Source organism: Mustela nivalis, assembly GCF_964662115.1.
Source record: "Mustela nivalis genome assembly, chromosome: 7".
NCBI lineage: Eukaryota > Metazoa > Chordata > Mammalia > Carnivora > Mustelidae > Mustela > Mustela nivalis.
In genome coordinates, this window is record NC_139026.1 from 5,798,122 (window position 1) to 5,819,224 (window position 21,103).

Sequence of the window (21,103 nt, forward strand, 5' to 3'; positions counted from 1 at the left end):
GCTGGGGCAGAGGGAGGAGAGAGAGAAAACCTCAGGCAGACTTCCTGAAGAGCAGAGAGCCTGACGCAGGGCTCGATCTCATGACCCCCACATCAGAACCTGAGCCGAAATCAAGAGTAAGCCACCCAGGCGTTCCCTCGTGGTACTATTCTTGCAATTTCTCTGAACACTGGGTATTTTTCCAAGTCTGAGGGCCCCCGAAAAAAAAATCAGAAGTAGAAGTGGTTTTGAAGGCACTGTGCCCTCCCCGACACCCGCCGCCCAAGGTTTCTCAGAGGAGGACCCTGAAAGGGGGAGGCCTGAGCCTGTCACACCGTGAATGGCAGTTAAACCTACCATCTCGGTTTGAGTCTCAAGGGCAGGAGGGGGCCACCTAGTCAATGTCAACCTGCTCTTTTCTGTGTGCCCCACATTCTCCCCAACACTCTGGTCCCTCTTTAGACCTGCAGCGGTGAGCAGCTCCCACAGAGTCTATCCCTCTCTCTCCAAAGGAACAGAGCCACAGCTCCCTCAAACCGCATTGTCTACCACCCCTGAACGGACATCCCATCTCCCAAGATGCACGCAGGATCAGACAGGAGGGAGACGAGGGGAGCCCAGAGAAAAGGGGACAAGAGTCATAATGGTGGTCCCCTGGAAAGCAACAGGCACTCAGCCATTGTAAGCGGATCTAAAGGAAGGAACTCTTGGGAGCCGAGGCCCAGATTAATAACTGGGCAAGACAGGTGCACCCGGACAGGCGCACCCAGTCCCTTTTCTGGGCTGGGGCAGCCGGAGGACAGGATTGCTAGGCCTGGGGCCCAAGCCAGCTGGATGGTGTGGCTGCAAGGGGTCTCTGGGGATATTGGCGTTGGCACTACCTAGGGCTCAAACAAGTGTCCAGATCATATGGGTGTCCCAGGCAGACAAAATCTGCCCCTAGTTTTGGCTTCAGCTTCAACTTTTGTCCACTCATGTACCAGGTCTGGCCTCCCCAAACTCATGTGTAGTCACGGACTGTGGTCTCACTGGCAAGCCGGAGCCAACACCCATGTGAGGCCGGGCCTGGCAGGTGAGTCGCTTTCCAGAGACACTTACAGATGTAACTAGGACTGGAATCTCTTTTTGTGCTTTACATACTGACGTGTGTTACTGAGTTGAGGTGTAAACACAGACAGGATTTATTACAGTGAAAGCAAAACGCTTCAACGATTTGTGTTGATTATGAACACTGTTAATTTTATATACAGAAAAAATGAAGAGGTTCCGAGAGATAAATAAAGAGAAGTGGAGAGTTAATAAAATCCTACGAAAGGCGGTAATAACATGACGACTTCAGGAGGAAGGCTATTTCCTTCTTGAGTCTACAAAGACATCTAATAATTTAAATAATACTACAAGACAGAAAAATAGATTGTCTTAATTCTGATTTTGTGGGACTGTTTGCTGGACTAGCATTTATAGCCTTAGTCTAAATGGTACTTAAGTTTTGTTTGTGTATTGAATGCCAGTTAAGGGATGGATCTTTCGAGGAAAATCCCTGTGTGGGAATTCTTCCTAGCTTGTGAGGATGGCTGACCGAAAGGAGAAAGCCAAGTCAGTCACCTCCAGATTTCACAAGGAGAGCGACCTCCAACATCACATGTCCACATTTGTGATAATCATCGTCATTAAGGGATACGAAGAAAACCAGAAGTGACTGGAGAAAACAAGGAGGTCAGGGGTCATCTGCTCCCGGGCCTCAGTGGAAGGCGTCTGTGGACAAGGGCGCTTATCCTAAGAAGGACCTACCCGTGGGAAGTTACTGGCTGCACACTCTGAAGACAAGCTTTCTGATTTGATTACTTCCTTCATAATATTAAAATTGTGTTCAGTAAGGGGGCACCGGCCTGGCTCAGTCAGGGGAGTATGCAACTTTTGATCTCAGGGTCCTGAGTTTGAGCCCCATGCTGGGCATAGATTACTAAAAAAAAAAAAAAAAAAGAAGAAGAAGAAAATTGAGATCAATAAGACAAATTATACCTGACTGATCTGCTGTGACATTCACCCTTAGATCTGTTTCTCTGTCCCTCCCTCCATGCTGTCCCGTTGCCTTTCAAAACCAGCCCTTCTCTCCCCCACATGCCTAAATCCCCCACATTTACCCCCATCGCTGTGCCCTCCACCCAGGTCCCCAGACTGCCTCATCCTGGCTTTACATAATCTCATTGTGCCCCCTGGTCCAGCTCCGGGCACAGTGAGCCTCTGGTGTTTGCAACCCGGTGTCTGTCCACCTTGCTTCTACCTCCAGGTTCTGTCCATCTCCTTCTGCCTGGAAGGCCGAGTTCTTCTCTGCCTGGACAGCATCACATTGCAGGGACATGGGGCCGGCAGCCTGAGCAGTCAGACTAACAGAAGCTCACATCCCACAGAAGCTCACTTCTGAGTCCAAGGCTGTTCCAGGAGGCCAAGGCCAGAGAGCCTCCCTGGAGCCAGCATGGGCTGTTCAGCTCACTCTTCCAACAAGTATTTACTGAGCAACCACTATACCCCTGGGGACTCCTGATTTTGGCTCAGGTCGTGATGGCAGGTTTCTGGGATTGAGCCCCATCAGGCTGTGCGCTCAGCGTGGGGCGGGGCAGGCCAGAGGATCCCGCTTGAGAATTCTCTCCCTCTCCCTTTCTAATAAATAAATCTTAAAAAAAAAAAAATAATAATAAGTCTTGCCCTCAGGGAGCCCACAGTCCCCTGGGATGCAGTGGGCCTGGGGACAGGCCACCCCAGGAGGGAACACAGTGGGAAGACTTCAGCGGCAGGAAGAGCTATTTGGCCTGCGGCCAAACAGTGAGCGGGGCGGCCCTGAGGCAGCGGGGGACAGTGTCCCGTTGAGAGGGAACAGCGGGTTCAAAGGCCGGGAGGGGGACGCAGCGAAGCAGTGTCAGGACCGGGAAGGCCCGTGAGGCCCAGCGCCGCGCTAGGCGCCCCCGTCCGACTTTAGGCCAGGCGTGGCCTGGCCGCTTCCGGATTTTCTGTTCCGGATCCCGACGAGGAGGGGCGCCACCTTCCCTCTTTCTGGTGACAAAAGGGACCCAGAGAAGGCCGACGTGCGACTCCAGGCCGCCCCGCGGGCCGGAGCCCGGCTGCGCGCTCGCACGGAGACCCCAACGCCGCCGCCGGCCGCCGGCCCCCTGCAGCGCGCGGGCAACTCCCAGGTCGCCCCTTCCCTGCGGCGGCGTGCGGGGCGGGGCCGCCTGGGTCCGCGCGGCCCCGCCCTCCGCCGAGGTGACGCGACCGGGGGGCGGGGCCTGGGCGCGGCGGCCCGACTGTCTCGGCAGCGGCGGAGGAGCACCGTGCGGCGCCACGATGGGGGCCCAGCTGAGCACGGTAGGCGGGGAGGGGCGCGGGGGCCCGCGGGGACGGGGGCGCGGGGGGCCGCGGGGACGGGGGGCACGGGGACCCCACCCGGCCCACCCCGCCCCGCGCGTGTCCCGCGGGAGCCGCGACTCACGCCCCGGCCCTCCTCCGTCCCCGGGACCCAGCTCTCCTGACCGGGGTGGGGGGCGTGCGGGCGGCGGGCTCCGGGGGCGGGCACCCGGCTGACGGACACTGGGCGCCCCGCCCGCTCGCCCGCATCCCACCCCCCCTCCATCCCTCCTGGTCCCGCCCGGTCCCGCCCTGTGCAGGGAGGAGCGGGCTGCGCCTGAGCCCTGCGAGTGCGGGTGGGAGAGGGTGTGGCAGGGAAAGTTGGAGTGTGACCGAGTGTGCCGGTGAGCGAGTGTGAGTGTGAATGGGAATGAGTTTGAGAGCGCACGTGTGTGGCTGAGTGTGAATAAATGACACGACGGGGTGACGTGTGGGTGTGCACGAGAGTGCGTGGCAGTGTGAACGCACACGCGTTTGTGCGTGCAAATAGGCGGCTGGTTGAATATATGAAGTGACTGGATGTGAAGTGTGAGTGTGCACGAGAGTGAGCGTGAATGGGCATGCATGTTCGAGGGTGCAGATGTGTGGCTGAGCGTGAATCCATGGGCCGGGCGTGGTGGCCAGTGTGCGTGTGGAGGTGTGCGGCCGAGCAGCCTGTGTGGCTGAGTGAGCAGGCGGGAGTGAATGTGTGTGAGAGCGTCTGAGAGCACGTGGGCGTGGGAGTGCCGTTGGTGTGCACTCTCTCCTGGTGGCAGGGTCTGTGGCTTCTTGGGGCCTCATTGACTCCGCGGCACCCTAGTCTGGCTGGAAGGGGCCCTGCGGGGCTGCCCGGCTGGGCTCGCCTCCGGCTCTCCGGGGAAGGCTAGAAACTGACTGACTTGTGAGCGGCATTTCACAGATGAAGAAATGCAGCTCACACTTGGTCACCTGCCGATGCCTGGCAGGGCCTGGATTTGTGGGCTCCAAAGTCCACCATCCTGCTGTCCCTTTTGGACTGGCGCAGGGCCTCCCCAGCCCCCCACGCCTCTGCCCTTGGATTTCTCAAAAGCCCCCACGGTGGGGCTGGGGCCGTGTGCTCCTTGAGAAGGCTGTAGCCAGAGGGCAGCTGCCCAGATCCCTGCACACACTGTGGTCCCCGGTGCTGGCTGGACACGGGGAGCAGGCCACAGGGCTGGCACTAAGGACGAGGCCCAGGACCGCTTGCCTCGACCGCCGTCCCCACCCCAGGCGCCCAGGGTTTGGAGGGTGCCTGCCTCCTCCCTCTGTGAGGGCTCCTCCTCATGAGGCCAAAAGGCCTCTTGGCCTGAAGTTGTGGCCCAGCCCAGGACTCTGGGGGACATTCAGGCCGTGCAGCAGCCTTGCCCAGGGCGAACCCATGGGCATTACTCAGCTGCAGAGGAACGTGCTCCTCGACCCCTGACCCCCACCCTGGCTGTTTACCTGCTGTGCTTCTCACCTTCTGGCTGCTGGTGGTAGGATTTGTCACTGCGTCCCCAGCGTGTGGCTGCTCCATCCATTTTTGCTGAAGAGCCAAGGCTCCCTGGCAACCGCCTTGTGGGGGCAGAGCCCAGTCTGGGGATCAGGAGACTCAGTAACTCCTCGGCCTCCTCTGCCCAAGGAGCCCTCTGAGCACTCAGCTGTGCTGGGGACAGGGAGCCACCATCCCGGATGGCAGGCCGGTCCCCCTACATGCCCCCTCTCCCCCGTGGCTGGGCAGGAATGGCCCCTTCCTTGTTTGCCCTGCTCGGATTCCCGCTTAGCCCGAAATACCCACAGCAGACCCTAGCCAGGCCTCCTGGGCTCAGGCTCTACAGGGTCTGCAGGGGGCTGGCTCCAGCTCTGCCCAGCAGACTGCTCTGGGGCGCCTTATCTGGGACATGCAGGCTCCGCAGGAAGCCTCCTCCCATGCTCCAGCCCGCCCCCCCCCCCCCCCCCCCCCCCCCCCCCCCGGTTCAGGGGTTGGCTCCGGAGTCTAGTCAGCCACCTGGGGGGAACACTGGGGGACTGGCCAGCCATCTAGGACTGTGGCTCCCCTGTCCCCAGCTCAGCCATTGAGTGCTCAGGGGGCCCTGACAGGCTGACAGGCTGCCATCACAGGTAGAGTCCCAGGCTTTCCACTGCCCCCCACCCCCAGCTCTCTGCCTAGTCTGTGGCCTTCATCCCTGGCCCCAGGAGAGCAGGGCTGTGTCTTCTCTGCTGAGAGCCCCATTGCTGTCCCCCTGCCCCTCCTCCCGCGTTCCCTTCCCCCACAGTTGCGAGCCAGGATCCCCCCCTGCAGAACTTCCTCCACTCCCTCCCACTTCCTTCCACTTCCTGAGAAGGGGGCCAGGAGGGAGGTGGACACCCAGATCCCTGCAGGACAGCTGGTGGGCGACAAGGCAGGTAAGCCTCTAAGCCTTGGCACAGGGAGCTGGCGCCTGGGGAGGGCTCACCCTGCTCCCTCAGACCTAGCCCGGGTAGAGTGGATGGCACGTCTGGTCCCAGTAGGGAATTCCAGGGGCTGAGCAGCAGGGTGGGCTGCCCTGGGGAGGGTGGCGGAGTGGGGGGCTACCCAGCCCCTCAGCAGTGGTGGGTGTGCTGGGCGCTCCCTGGAGACATCCCGGGACTTTGGCTGCTCCTTCCCCTCTCCCCCTCCTGTGTCAGCAGAGGTGAGGAGAGGCAGGTGGAGGATTCCCTGAGGGGCAGAGCATGGCCTGGAGGGGCATCAGGTCAAGGTCTGGGAGGCAGGCACCTGTCTCCCAGACCCCCCCCCCGCCCCCCAGTGGCTGCGGTGACCTGGTTGTACGTGTGGGTACATGTGTGTGTCTGTGTATGAGCAGCTGGGCCGAGCGCGAGCCGGGGCGGGGCCTTGGGCTCAGCCTTCTGCCTTCTGCGGGCAGGGGTGGGCAGGGGTGGGCAGGGGTGGGCAGGGGTGGGAGCAGTGGCCTGCGCTGCGTGTGGGGGTGCCGGGCAGAGCACATTCTACTCCCAAGTTGCGGGAACAGAGCATCCCTACCCCTTGTGAATCTGGCAGAGCCTTCCATTTTTGGGAGCTGAAGTCTTTACCTTTCCACTGTACCCTTTCCCCTGGCTGTGTCTGTCTTCCCACTGGCTTGAGTTCCTCAGGGGCAGGGTCCCGTGGCTTGTGTCCCCCGAATCCGGCACAATTCTGGTGTGAGGTGTGCTTCCTGGGGTTTATGGCCTGAAGGACTGACAGCCCACAGCTGCCCCCCGGATAGGAAGGTGTAGGCTTGCAAACCCACCTCTGCTCTCTCGGGGCCACACAGGGCCCGCGGGCACAGAGACTGTTGTACAGTGACTCAGGGCGTGGACTTGAGTCAGATGCCTGGGTTCAAATGCTGGCCCTTGGGCCAGGTCTGTCGTCCGGGCCTCTGCTTCCTTGCCTGGTTGGGAGTGGTAATAGCTCCGGTCTCTGGGCTTACAGGGTTATGAGAGATAATTAGGTGCTCTATGTAGCCCCGTCACGGGGAGTGGGGACTAGAAGGAAGGCGGTTGACATTTGTCTACTGCCCATGGAAGTAGCTCCTTCCGGGCCCAGGGCACTGATCCTTCCGGACCTCTGGAAGGCGGCTGTGCCCAGCAGGGTGGGAGCAAGGGTCCTAGCCACCTTGGCCTGTGCTCTGTGAAGGGCTGTGGGTTTTTCAAAAGGACAGGGTAAGCGGGTGCCCTGAGCTTGCCCGGGAGGGACCTGGCCTCTTGCCCTGGTTCCTGAAACTTCCAGACAAAATAAAGGGAGTCAGAGAACGGCCTGGGGTGGGGGTGGGCCCTGGATTTTTTTCCACAAATATTTACCAAGTGTCTCTGGGGGGGGGGGGTGTGCCGTGGTGAGGAGACACCCAGATGTCTACCTCCTGGGGTTCCTGCTCTGGGGTCTGCTGTGGCATGTCAGCTGTGACCACACACGGGCCTTTTGAGCGCAGGCTGGCATCCGCGGTCCCCGAGGCTGGTACCTGGCCTCTGGAAGGGCTCTGCAGGGGCTGCAGCCTGTGTTCAGGACTTGCCTTCGGAGCTGTTGACCTGGGATCTTTGTCACAGCCAGTGTTTGTGGGCTTGGGGCAGGTGAGCGATAAGTGACAGAGAATTGGGGACCCAAGCCCAGACTCTACCCGGGCCTCGACGCCTCCGTTTCCTCATTTGTCACATGAATGCGGTGGGCCCGACTCTCACGGACTGCTGTGGGTCAGTGAGGAAATGCAAGGGAAGGCCTTTTGCCAATTGCAGAGCGAGCTGCAGGCCCAGGGGGTCTTGTGTTATCAAACTTGGCCAAGGTCTGGGGAGAATAAACCTCCAGGGAGCCCCAGACCCAACTCCAGCTGTCCCTTACGGTCATTTCAGTCCATCTGCAGGGCTCCTTCCAATGGTGATTTCCTGCTAATGTAAGTTCACTCCACTCTCTCCCTAAACAGTGCTCCCAAAACATAGGGCTTCTCTGATTGACTGGGAGGGGCTTGCGGATTCTCCCCACCCCCACCGAGTTTGCAGAGGGGAGCAGGGGCTGTGGAAGTCCACTGAGGGCCAGATTAGCTAGGTAGGGCCAGTCAAGGAAGATTTGATCTTTGACCTGGGCTCGGAAGGATCAGTAGGAGTTTTCTGTCTGGATGAGGGAAGAAGAAGGGTGATTGGGGCAGAAGGAAGACTGTGCAAAGGCCCGAGGCAAGAAGGGCTTTTGGCCAGAGCTGTAGCCATACAGTAGGAATGTAGGCGGGGGAGCCATCGCGGGTGTTTGAGGAGGGACTGGGGGCCCCATCGTTGGCTTGGCAGTTGGGGCCTCATTGTGGGAGGCAGGATATGGGACAGTGGTGGGTGGGATTCGAGCCTCGGGCTCTGTGGCCAGGGCACCGAGAGGGCACCTGTCCTGGCCTGGGAAGAGCTAGACGGGCCTGGTGCTGAGTCCTGGCTTCTCCCCTGACTTGCTGTAGGACCGACCACAGGGAAGTCACTTGAGGAATAGGGACAGTTATATCCCTTGTGAGTGTGGTTCTGAGAATTGGCTTTGGTGCAGTTGGGGCGAGATACGGCCCTTCTCTGGGTCTGTTTCCTTATCTGTGACCTGGTGATGAACATGGTGCCTGCGGCCTGAGGCCGAAAGGAGGAGTAGTACTGCAGATTGCTCCTGTGTCGCTCACTGGGCAGTCCCAGCTTGGGATCGGTTGCCCCACCAACCCTGCGTGAGGCCTTTTCCGTCATCCCCCCCCCCCCCCCGCCCAGTCCCCCCTACCTCCCACCCTCCAGCCCCCCCTGCCCCCAGATAGGACGTCCTCTTGTACTTGAGGAGGGCAGGGCCTAGAAAGGCTGAGGTTCTCCCCCTGAGGTCCTGAGCTGGGGTTTCACACCTGGGCCTCCTGACCCCCGAGTCCAGGGCTGCCCGCCAGGCCCCTTAATGAGTCCCAGGATGGGTGAAACACTGTGCTGTCTGGGATATGGTGGGGGCTGGGTAAATGGGCAGTGGCCAGAGACCCCCGCCGGGTGGCCCCAGCCCCTGCTGTGATGGGCGGGGTTGGAGAAGGGAGCCCTGGCTGGCTCTAGGGAGCCTTTCCTTCAGACCCATTAGTCACAGACCAGGGCCTCTGTGGGGTGGGGCCTAGGCTGTACCCAGCCTGGAGGCCCTGCCTGGGAGAGAGGCCCATTGTTCTAAGCCCAAACAAAGGGCCTGAAACCGTAGCAGCCACAAGGTAACTTGAAGCTGCTGGGCCGGTTCAGGGAACAGGGGCCATGGTGCTTCTGCCCTTCCTTCACCCGGGTATTCCATCTCCCCGCTGGCAGAGGCCCACTGAGGGCGGCAGGACAAAGTTCCTGTGTGTGCACCCACATTCCTCTGTAACCTGGACACCCCCATCTCAGCTCATATCCCGGCTCCCCCAGAAGGCGAACAGAGCAGTCAGTCAGTCTTTCTTCTACAGATGAGAACACTGAGTCTCCGAGAGGCCTCAGGTACTCAGCCAGAGCACCCTCCCTGGGTCGATAGAAAGTGGAGAATCCTGGCAAGGCGTCTAGGAAGCCAGGGAGCAGCGGGGTGGGCCTTGGGGGGCGAGGTCCTCTCTCACCAGCCACTTCCAGGTCTACGCTCTGCAGAATATGCTACCTCAAGAAGCTGTGTAATTGAAAGACTTGGCTCTGAGCTTCCTGGCAGTCAAGGCAAAAAGGGGAACTTGTATGGTAATGATAAGGAGAACACATGATCATTTGCTGAGAGAACCAAAGTTAGGGAGGTGTGTCCATGATGGCTAGAGAACAAAAATGTGAGCCAGCTTTCTGGAGAAGCAGTGTGGACTTTTGGATCTCAGCCTCACTGTTTGAACCACCAGTGTGGGCTCCTCCCCACCCCACACCCACTTTTTATTTTGAAATAATTTCAAACTTACAGTAAAGTTGCAATAATGTGTGAATTCCTGTATACTTTTTGCTCAGACGGACCTTGTCCCTAATGTAGTTAACGATTACTGTATTTGCGTTATTTGCGTTATTGTGGGTGTGTGTATATTTCATTATTATTTAACTATTTAAGAGTAAGGTATAGGTACAAAGCCCCTTTGCCCCTAAATATTTGAGTGTGTATCTCCTAAGGACAAAGGCATTCTGTTGCCTTATTACAGGACAGTGATCGATTCAGGAAAGTGACATTGATGCAGTGCTCTTCCACCTTTTTTTTTTTTTTTTAAGATTTAAGATTTTATTTATTTATTTGACAGAAGAGAGAGAGAACACGAGCACAAGCAGGGGGAGTGGCAGGCAGAGGGAAGGGGAGAAGCAGGCTCCCCACCTAGACCCCATCGTAGGACTGGATCCCAGGACTCTGGGATCATGACGTGAGCTGAAGGCAGATGCTTAACCGACTGAACCACTTGGCGCCCCTGCAATGCCCTTATCTAATCCATGGGCCTTAATTCAGATTTCACCAGTTGTCTCAATATTGCCCTTTGTAGGGGCGCCTGGGTGGTTCCGTGGTCGAGCATCCCGATTCTTGATTTCAGCTCAGGTCATGGTCACGGAATGGGTCATGGCGGGCTCTGTGCTCTGCGGGGAGCCTGCTTGAGATTCTCTCCCTCCCTCTCCGCCTCTCCCCTGCTTGCGCGCGCGCGCTCTCTCTGTCTCTCTTTGCTTCAGATAATAAATAAATCTTAAAAAAAATATTGCCCTTTATAGTTGTTTTATTTCTGGCCCAAGATTATAATCCAAAGACACGCATCACGTTCCAGTGCTCTGTCTCTTTGGCCTCTCTCTCGGCTTCCTAGAACTGTAAGAGTCACCGAAAACTGGCATAAGACAGCAGACATGATTCTCTCACACTTCCGGAGGCCAGAAGTCTGAAATCAGTGTGCTGGCAGGGCCCCTCTCTGGAAGTCTAGGGGAGGGTCCTTCTTGTCTCCCTACTTCCCGTGGTTGTCAACAACGTTTAGCTTCCTTGGCTGTTGGCCACCTCCCTCCAGTCTTTGTCTCTGTCTTCAAGTTCACTCTGAGTCTTCTTTCTCTTATATGGACACTTGTCATGGGGTTGGGGACCCACCGGGATAATCCTAGATACTTAGCCCCACATCCTTAGCTGGGTTGCATCAACAAAGGTCCATTATTGGTCAGGTCGCGTTCCCAGGATCCGGGTGGGTATGTCTTTGGGGGCCTCTGTTTAACCCACAAGAGCTTCCTTTAATGAGGACCAGTTCTCTGACCTTCCTTTGTGTTTTTTTTGTGCCATTTTTGAGTTATCCTGGGGAATGGCCCTTACTGTTTCCCTCGTGGTTAGAGGCAGATGAAATGATCCTATTTCACAGTTGGAGAAACAGCTCTGAGAGGCCGAGTGATTTGCCCTGGGACAAAACCAGCTAGAGAGGATGGGTGACCAGTTGTTAGCTTCTGTAAGGCTCTTCTCCCCAAGTAAACCGAAGTGCAGTGAGCTATCTGGCCAGGGAATTTGGGTTTTGTGTTTTTTAACCGGTGCTAGGTGGCACAGTCAGTTGAGTGTCCGACTCTTGGTTTTGTCTTGGGTTGTGGGATCGAGCCCCGTGTCGGGCTCTGTGCTCAGCATAGAGTCTGCTTGGACCTTACTCTCCCTCTCCCTCTGCTGCTCCACCGTGTGCTCAAGTCTCTCCCCATCATAAATAAATAAATCTTAAAAGTAAGTCTACTTAAAAGATAGATAAAAATCTAAGCCATCTTTTAGGGTGTTTGTGAGGTTGAGTTGTGGGGGGTAGGGGGCTGGCAAGGGGGAGCCTCTCAAGGTCACGTAGGAGAGGGAGCATGGGCCAGATGTTTAAGAGTGTGACTGTGGAAGCCAGTGGACTCAGGTTCACATTGTAGCTCCCCACCCGCCTGCTGTGGGACTCTGGGCAAGTTGGTTCACCTCTCTGAGCTGCTTGCTCATCTGTAAAGTGGTGCTGAACGACCATGTAGGGCTCATCACGGTTCTGGGCAGTAGACTCTCTGAGTTTCAGGGGTCCTTGCAAATCATCTGGTCCAATTCATTTCAGAGAGGGCAAGGGAATTAGCCAGGATCACACAGCCAACAAGGAGCAGAGCTCTCCATGCCCAGTTCAGTGCCTCAGCTGTCCCTCAGAACTTCCGGGCTCAGGACGAGGGAGCAGAGAAGTTGACTAAAGGAAGGGAAAGAGGGAGGGAGCACAGATACTCAGTGCCCAAGATTAAGCACAATTACTTGAGAACTTTACTCTGAGCTTCCTGGCAGCCAAAGTGAAAAGGGACACCTGCTCTGTTATGTAGCTTTCTTTGTCCTGGTTCCTCTGGGAAATGGAGCTTTGCCAGTGACTTAGAAATATAGCGATAGGTTTCATATGCCTGGGTTTTGTAACTTCTCCCAGCCGGCACCAAAGTGGATGCCAGGGTTCCCTGGATGAGGGTGGTGGGGAGAGGGTGCTCCTGGCAGAAGCAACAGCATGAGCAGAGGCCTGGAGGTGTGAACCAACTGTTGTGTTTGCGGGAAGGGCAGGTGGCAGGCCAGCTGACCTCGTGGCTCTCTCCCTGTCATTTCAGTTGGGCCACGTGGTCCTGTCCCCAGTCTGGTTCCTCTACAACCTGCTCATGAAGCTGTTCCAGCGCTCAGCCCCGGCCATCACCCTTGAGAGCCCGGACATCAAGTACCCGCTGCGGCTCATCGACAAGGAGGTGAGGGCCTGACACCCCGGGCTTGCAGCATCCGGGCCACGGAGGCTCCTTGCCCTCCCTCTGGCCCCGCAGAGCCTCTTGGCGCCTGCCCTGTGCTCAGGGAACAAGTTCCTCTCCCCCCGAAATAGATCCTGTTGTCTGCCCATCTTTCAAATGGGGAAATTGAAGTGATGTCCCCTTCTAGGGCTACTACCAGTAAGCAGGCAGAGGGGCTCGAACTCAGGTCTCTGACCACAGAGCCTGCTCTGCAAACCACACTCTTTCCCACAGAAGTCCAGAGCAAGCGGACCCCTCAGGACTTTGGGATCTAAGCGCCCATTTAACAGGTGGGAAAACAGAGGGCAAGAGAGGAGTGGGGGGCATTGGAGGTCACACTGTGAGTTAGGGGTAGAATGAGGACTCAGGCCTGCCCCTGCCTTGGTCCCAGGTGCTTCTCATCCCAGTGCCCCTTTCCTTAAAGCAAACGACTCCCCCCTGCCTCCAGGTCGCCTTCTCTGAGCCCTGCTTGTGGGACCCTGGTACTTTCTGCCTCTGTGCAGATTCGTGATCTTGTGGTCATCTGCCCCCTCTGGAAGGCTCACTCTTGCCCTCCTGTTTGACCCTTTCCCTTTTCAAAGATCTGATCATGATTTAAAACCATCCTCTCCTGCCTTTGCCCCGCCTCCCTACAGCAGCTGCTTTTCTCTCTCCTCTCCCTCACCAGAGCCCCTCCCTGGTGCTATTTCTGGCCACCGCAGCTGCCTCCAAAGGGTGTGACAGGGAGAACTGAGTCATGGAGTGGAGAAAGTCACCTGCCAGGCCCTGGGCCCTGCCCCGTCTCCACCCTGAGCTCCACACCAGTCTGAGGCCCCTTGAGGCTCAGAACCAGGAGGTCACAGACAAGTCAAAAGCCAAAGAGAGGAAAAAGAAAAAAAAAAATCACCACTCCCCAGAAACTTGTATGAGGCTTTATCTTTTCAATATGTTTTATATATATTTTAACCATTTTAATTCCAGAAAGAACGTGTGGCTTATATGTGCCCACTATAAACATTCTTTGTTGAGTATTAACACCCCTCCATGCCGCCTCCATACGGAGGGTCCCCTTCGCGGGCCGTGCGAGCCTTTTCCTGGGCATCCCGTTCATACACGTGTGATGTGTGCAGTTTTAGGCGTGTGTATACTTACTGTCACTTTTTTAAGAATCTAATTTTTTTCACCCAGCCATACAACACGGACACCTTACCACGTCTCATCCAAATTATTTTTGACCACTGTCTAGCATTTCCCCATAGCGCAGTCACACAGTCGACCCGCCAGTCCCTTTTGATTGTCCGAAGCAGTTAAATCTGCTCCTTCCCCCACTAGAGCCTAGTGGTGGCTTTTGGGGGTCAGCGGCCGGGTCCGCTTTTTTTTTTTTTTTTAAAGATTTTATTTATTTATTTGACAGAGAGAAATCACAAGTAGACGGAGAGTCAGGCAGAAAGAGAAAGGAAGGGAAGCAGGCTCCCTGCTGAGCAGAGAGCCCAATGCGGGACTCGATCCCAGGACCCTGAGATCATGACCTGAGCCGAAGGCAGCGGCTTAACCCACTGAGCCACCCAGGTGCCCCCGGGTCCGCTTTTTGATATGTTCGCTAAGCTCCCCCAGTGGTGCAGGGAGGCCCCCTCCCCCACTGCTTGCCCTTCCTGAACCTGCTGACCTTCAAGGTCTCCCTGGAGCTCTGGGGGGTGGACCGGTCGGCTCACCCTGGCCAGCAGCCCCATGCTGAGCCTTGCACAGACGTTAGCCTCATGACTTTGCTGGGCCCCGCCTCTGTCATCCAGCCCAGGAATTATCAGTGTTTTTCCCTGTTCCTCTTCTTCCCAAAGTTGCCTGGCGTGTGGGCTTCTGACCTTGAGCCCAGGACCAGTTGATAATCCTGGACTCTGTTCCCAGGAGGCCTGGGGACTCAGTTTGCATGGAGCGCAAGGTTCACGGGGGAGGCCGCCTCGGGCTGGGGCTGGGGGTGCAGAGACCGCTGGGGCTGTCCTAGGGGGTGGCCGGGCTCTGGCTTTCTGCGATCCGGGCCTCCTGCCTCTGCTTGTCGGCTTCAGGGCCGCTCAGAATGGTGCTCTGCTCCTTTGGAGAGTCTGCTGTCCTCCTTCCAAGTGATGACGCTGCCCATCAGTGGACCTTGCCACGTCGCCTAGCCTCGTGTGGGCGCAGACCCATGCTGGATAGTGGCCGGGTGCAGGAGAGACCCCGCAGCGGCCTCAGGGGGCTGGGGCTCTGGGCTTATTCCCAGCTCTTACCACAGCTTACTGTGGGAGACTTGCCTCCCCGGCCTTGGTTTAAGTCTGCTTAATGGGGAATGGGGGGCTTTGGTTCTGGCTCCTTCCTTGGCCGAGCCTGGCTCTTAACCAGCCTCTGCCCCACTCTGGGGAGAAATGGCCATCGCCTGCCCACCCTGCGCAGGGTGGAGGCCTGGCTTAGCTGTGGCCGTGACCTTGTGGGCAGTGGGGCTGGTGCGCTTCTGCCCTGTGCAGCCCGCTGCCGTCATGGCCGTCCCACTTCTCAGGGGACTTTTAGCATCATCTGGAGCCCTCTCTTGTGTCCCCGGCCCTCAGCACACGGGCCTTGTCTCAGCCCTGCCCTTAGTTTGCCAGCCCAGGGCCCGAGGTCTTTCTGCTTCCCCAGGACCCTCCCCAAGCTGATGGCAGGGTTGGATCCTCCCTCTTGCCCTCAGAATTTTCTGGGCCATCTGGCAGCCTCCCGTTGGGATCCTGAGTTCATTCCATACCCTAATCCCCATGCTGGGGGGTCCTGGGTGGGTCCCTGCCCTACTCTGGGCCAGTGAGAGCAGAGGCACACGTGGTGCGTGTTTGACTCCTTGCCTGTGCACACGTGTGTGCACACGTTGTACGTCCACATGTGACATCAGCATCCCTTCTGGATGACGCGGGACGCGTCCAGAATGAGGGCTGGGGGCCGCTCTGCCCCAGGTGCTGACAGCTCAGGCCTCTTCACAGGTGATCAGCCACGACACCCGGCGGTTCCGCTTCGCCCTGCCGTCGCCCCAGCACATCTTGGGCCTCCCCGTCGGTGAGTGGAGCTGGGGCCTAGGTCAGAGAACTGGGAGCTTTGCCCTTGAACTAGGGAGAGTGGGGAAGTCTTCAAGGACCAAGGACAGCCACACGGGCCCTTCAATGAGTGTGCGAATGAGAGGGGACATCCACGGTGTCCCTGACAGCGTCTCTGGCGGGAGCAGAGCTGTGACAGCAGGAAGCTGGGACATGGGAAGCCCTGTGGGGGCGGGAAGGGGGCCTGGAGCTGAGGCCAGGCTGGCCTCTTGAGGACAGGGCAGGGCGCAGGCGATGACCGACTAGACCCAGCACACCCTGCAGAGGTAGTGCGCGGACCCTCCGGGACCAGAACCCCCCCATCTCGTCCTGCAGGCCAGCACATCTACCTCTCAGCTCGGATCGATGGCAACCTGGTCATTCGGCCCTACACGCCGGTCTCCAGCGATGACGACAAGGGCTTTGTGGACCTGGTCATCAAGGTGAGGTCGGGGCCGGGGCCTTGTGGGGGCCGGGGGGACCGCATCCCCTATAACCCGGTCTCTGAGGGCCCGGTGCTCCCTCGTGCCGGGTTCTAAATGAAAGTGAACTGGAGTTTCCCGGCACAGGCAGGGGCAGCGGGCAGGGCCTGGAGTCCAGGAGGAGCAGCTTCAGGGAGGGTCATCTGCAGAAGAGAAACCGGGAAGGTTGACCAGCTTGTGCAGAGCTCACTTGCCTGCCCTTAGACCGCCGAGGCCTGCACCGGGTGTCCGGTTGTGGCCGCAGGGGGCCCGCTCCGATGCGCTCAGTCACATGGTGTCGGTGACCAGCCGGTCCCTTCCCAAGCACGTTTTCCTAAGAGACATCCCAAAGCCCCCTCGGGAGTGGTGTGAGGAGCTCGGTCGTTGTCTGGGGAGCTTGGCTCCCTCACGGGCAGGGGTGGGTGCACACTGTAGGGGAGAGGCAGCCCTGAGACCAGAGACACAGCCAGCGAGGATCTGAAGAATCACCACACTGAGGGGCATCTGGGGGGCTCGATCGAGCCCTGAGTCGGGCTCCACGCAGAACATGGGGTGTGCTTGGGATTTTCTCTCCCACTGCCCCTTACCCACACTTGCATGTATGTGCTCTGTCTCTCACGTGCTCTCTTAAAAAAAAAAAAATCACATTTGAGTGGAAAGAAAAATGACAATCATAGCGCAGTATACTTCTGTGAAATTGGAAGCAGAAGCTCTGCGGAACGATCCGTGTTCCCAGACGGCCCGGCCCGTCTGACACATGCGACCAGCCCAGGCCAGTGGGGGTGTGGAGTTGGAGACCTGCCAGGAGAGGCCCAAACCCCCATGGCCCACCCTGACCCCACAGTCCCGGGGGCCGGGCTTACTCCTAACTGCACTGTGCAGGCCCCTCACTGGGCCCATCAGGGGTGGACGGACAGAGCCGAGGCTCCTCCCGCTGGGCCACAGCTGAGGCCCTGGGTCTGTGAAGGCCGGAGGACAGCTGCGCCTGGGCCCTCCGTAGCTCGGTGTCATTTAGATGACTGGAGGCCCAGGCCCAGGCTCGGGAGCCTGTCTTTGCCTGGAGAGAGGACACCCTTGCTCCTCTCACACAGGAGACCGGGCACCGGGCACGGCAGAGTGGGTCAGGTGGGGTGATGGGAGCTGCTCCCCTGGGCTGAGACGTGGAGGCCAAGGCCAGAGAGGAGGGAGGAGGACCTTCCCGGTGCCAAGGCCCTGAGGTCGGAAGGAGATGAAGATGCTTCATAGGACAAGAGGAGGGATGGCAGGGCGGTGGGGGGAGGGCAGTAGGGTTTGGGGGTTTGTCCAGAAGGAAGGGAAGCTGTTGAGGGTTCAAGCATCTGTTCTTGTTGGAATCATTCTAGCCGGATGTGGAGAAGGTATTCGGGAGTTGGGGGGTGGCATCCAGGGAGAGGACGGGAAGCTCAGGAAGACCGGGCCCCTCTGGCTCAGAGACCTTGCTCCCTGCTCCCCACTGGCCCTGGACAAAAGCCAGAGGGCTGGCCCGCACGTGGCTCTGCCTCTCCCTCCCTGTCCCTGCGCTTCCCCATGCTGACACCCCCTGTGCCCTGGGGGCCCAGGCCTTTTGGGCTGCCGGTTCCTCCCCAGTCGTCCCCTGGAGGCCCGGCACCCCAGCCCTGGGCGGGGCGAGCTGTGCACCGTCTCCCCATCTCTTTCTTGTAGAACTTCCTTTCTTTCAAAGGGGAAGTCCCACAGGGCACAGGGAGGGAAGTTGTTCCAGAAACACTGCTTTTATGACAGCACAGAATGGAACGAACAGAACATGCCAGGGAGGGGTGGGGCTAAGCCCGCTTCCCGGAGCCTTGTCTGTGCTAAACTCCCAGCGTGGGAATCTCCCATCGGGAGGGGGCACGGAGACTGTTCTTGGCAGGACGTTAATACATCGAGCCCTCGGGTTGGGGGCCTTGTTCCCCAGGCGGACGCTTGGTGTTCAGGGCAGGTGTTAGGGAAAGGCAGACTCCGGGGGGGCCTGCAGATGGGTGAGTTGAGATTGGTGGATGGCTCTCACCTGAGAGAGCCACACGCGGGCCACAGAGATCCCTAGAAGCCTCCTTCCCCCTGCAGCCCAGAGCCCAGCCCGGTGACCCTGAGAACAGGGCCCGAGGACTGTGGGTGTGTCTTGTAGGTTTACTTCAAAGACACCCATCCCAAGTTCCCTGCTGGAGGGAAGATGTCCCAGTACCTGGAAAACATGAAGATTGGCGACACCATTGAGTTCCGGGGCCCGAACGGGCTGCTGGTCTACCAGGGCAAAGGTGATTTGGGTTGGAGTGCCCAGCCCCGGTGGGCTTGCTGAATGCCGGGTCTGCTGCTGTCTGGGTGGGGGACCCCTGTTGGGGGACCGGTTTCCTCGGCCACCTCGGAGGGGAATTGGTCACCCCGGGATTGCAGACTGGCAGCCCACAGATCGGCTTTGTTTGCCTGAAACCCAGTAAGTGGAAGCATCCAGCCAGAGCACTTCTGGGTCCCCAGGCCCACCTCCTACCCCTCCACTGTCTGCGGTGGGAGCGAAAGGCTCATCCTCCTGCTTCTCTCGGCTGGCTTTGCCCCCATCCCGGCCCCAGGCGTGGCATGTTTGAGAGCTGGGGTCTCCCCTTCTCCCTTCTCTCTGCAGGGAAGTTTGCCATCCGTCCAGACAAGAAGTCCAGCCCCGTCATCAAGACAGTGAAGTCGGTCGGCATGATCGCTGGCGGGACGGGTCTGTGGTCCCAGAGCCCCTTGCTGAGCCCCTGGCAGGCGATGTCATGGGTGGGGGTCAGGGTCAGACCATGGGATGAGGCACGGATTATAAGCAGTTGTGAGCTCCCCGAGGGCAGGCCCCCAGGCCCAGTTGTCCTGGCACTTCCCCTCCATGCCGCCCCCTGCCTGTCTGGCATTGGCACTGGGCCTGGGGGTACATATACAGCAGGTGCTCACTCAGTGCGTGGGGGGTGCTGCTGTTTTGTAGGCATCACCCCGATGCTGCAGGTGATCCGCGCCATCATGAAAGACCCACATGACCCCACCGTGTGCCACCTCCTGTTTGCCAACCAGGTCAGTGGGTGAGCCCGAGACGTGCAAGCCAGGCTCCCGTGGGGAGGGGGTGCTGCTCAGGGTGTCTGGGCGGCTCCGGGGCTGGACTGTGAGGGTGCTCTGAGCACCCGGTGCATGGGCAGCCTTCCCGCGGCCGGTGGGGGCCCGGAGTTTTCAGTCTGGGGCCCAGTGTTTGACCTCAGTGGGGCTGCTTCAGGGGCCAAAGGCGCGAAGCACCCAGAGCCCTTCCCAACCTGGGATTAGCTCCCTGGCTGCTTCCTCTGAACCTCAGCACTCGCTCCACAGGCAGAGTTAGGGGCCGGCAATAGAGTGGAAGAACGCCGGCCGGGATGGGGGTTGGCCTGGAGCCCAAGGGTCCGAGAGCACAGCCACAGGCAAGGCCCTGGGCTGGGGGTTTGGGGCTGGGTTTGGACCTGGTCTGTCTGACTCCCGAGCGCATGTCCTCCCCACGCCTGCCGGCTCTCTGCCCTGGCCTCTTGTGTGGCCTTGGATGGACCACTTGCCATTTCTGAGCTCCGCTCCCTCACTGTAGAATTAGCTGATGAAGCAGGGTCACCCCGGGAGTCTTCGTAGATTCAGTGTTTTATGACTGAATATGTGGGTTTTGCAAAGTGGTCCCTGTTGGAGGAATGCCAAGGTGAGACACATGTCCCCCAACAGTGTGGGGGCCACACCCAGGCCCACGGTGCCTCTCAGATATGGTTCACGTCAGCTTATCCTAGGGCACCTCAGGCCCAGGCTCTGTCCTGTCCATCTGTAAGGTCCTTGGACTCCCACAGCCTCAGTAAACCGCCCTGAGGCCAACCAAGGTGGCTTTGATCGAGGCGGGTGGTGCATGGGAAGGGCCATTAATTCCAAACTGGTGGGTGTGGGAGGACCGTAGTTCCACTTAGTGCTGCTGGACTAGTCTCCGGGGCCGTCAGCCCTGCGTTGCCCATACAGGGCATCCTGGGGCCCACTGGCCCACTAGCCAGGGTCTTGAAATTGCTCACTTTCTAGCTCAGATACCCAGAGAGGGACTTGACTGACCCGTCTCCCAGGAGGTAGTAGGACCAGGACTTGAGCCAGAGCACATTTTATGAAAAATCACTGTATTTTAGAAAATTCTGTCCCATTTTACATGTTTGCAAACCTTTCTAATGTATAATGTTTGGCGTACTAGAAGCTGCTAGATTCCATACCTGTGTTTGCACTGGGTTGGGGTGATGTGGGAAGTCACATAGCCTTTGGAAGTTGCAGTGTGTGTCCGTGATGGCAGGAGAGTACCAAAAAGCAAAGAAGTTGTTAGTATTATGTGAGGACAAAGTGTCTGTGCACAGCAGAGAAAGTTTTGAAAAGAAAGAAGAATCCAGCTCACTGGATGGGGCTTAGTAAAGCATCAATACCGGGAACCGTGGTTCCTGACCCCCACGTGACAGCCAGGCTTACTGGACCTAAAGCATTTCTGGTAACATATGGAGAGTCTGGACCATGCTGGAACATGCTAGAACATGTAGGTATTTACATTTAAGTTAATGAGGATTAACTAAAATTTACAACTCGCTTTCCTGATCTTCATAGCCACATTTCATGGGTTCTGTGGCTTGTGGTTACTGTGTGGGATAACAGATCTAGAACATTCCCATCCCCGTCACTGCAGGAAGTTCCACTGAACAGCACTGGCCTAGAAACAGGCCTCGGTACATACAAGACTTCACAGGTGGCACGAATGGCATTTCAGACCTGAGGGGAGAGATGAAAGGAATTTGGGGTTAGTTGCTATGAATTTGGGAAATGCGGAATAGATCCCTGCTTTAAGGTTTAGGTTAAGGAATGTACATGTAGAAAAGTGAAGCTTCAGGGGTGCTGGGTGAGCATTTTTACGGGTATTGAGGGAATGAATGGGGACAGGCCGTCTAAGAGAGATGTGAAGGGAGAGCCCAGCTGCTTACAAGTGAGAAAAGCCCATTATGAGTAAGATCGGTGAACCGCTGGGGAAAGTCCACACTGCATCACCGTACGGAGTCTTTTCAGACT

General features: G+C 58.0%; 1 protein-coding gene and 1 long non-coding RNA gene across 5 annotated transcripts in view; one reads left to right on the forward strand and one right to left on the reverse strand.

Annotated features, from left to right (window-relative positions):
- Window positions 1-1,197: 1,197 nt before the first annotated feature.
- LOC309869200 lies at window positions 1,198-5,302 on the reverse strand. 2 transcript variants are annotated; one of them, XR_014314049.1, is made up of 2 exons: window positions 4,822-5,302; window positions 1,198-1,942 (listed from the first exon to the last, which is right to left on the reverse strand). It is a non-coding gene; the product is annotated as an uncharacterized lncRNA (long non-coding RNA). The 2 variants fall into 2 exon arrangements; XR_014314050.1 differs by lacking the exon at window positions 4,822-5,302 and adding an exon at window positions 2,253-3,185.
- CYB5R3 (cytochrome b5 reductase 3) overlaps window positions 3,211-21,103 on the forward strand; it is a 32,012-nt gene continuing 14,119 nt past the window's right edge. For 2 of the 3 annotated variants that reach the window (XR_014314043.1, XM_082739908.1), the window contains exons 1-7: window positions 3,211-3,342; window positions 12,364-12,495; window positions 15,486-15,558; window positions 15,912-16,018; window positions 18,180-18,309; window positions 18,669-18,752; window positions 19,002-19,087. Coding sequence is in view for 2 of the 3 variants with exons in the window: in XM_082739908.1 (XP_082596034.1) it covers window positions 3,322-3,342; window positions 12,364-12,495; window positions 15,486-15,558; window positions 15,912-16,018; window positions 18,180-18,309; window positions 18,669-18,752; window positions 19,002-19,087 (633 nt within the window). In the remaining variant the exon portion in view is untranslated. Of the gene's footprint in view, window positions 3,343-5,638; window positions 5,764-12,363; window positions 12,496-15,485; window positions 15,559-15,911; window positions 16,019-18,179; window positions 18,310-18,668; window positions 18,753-19,001; window positions 19,088-21,103 lie in introns of those variants that run through there. The other variant, XM_082739909.1, reaches the window with a different exon arrangement.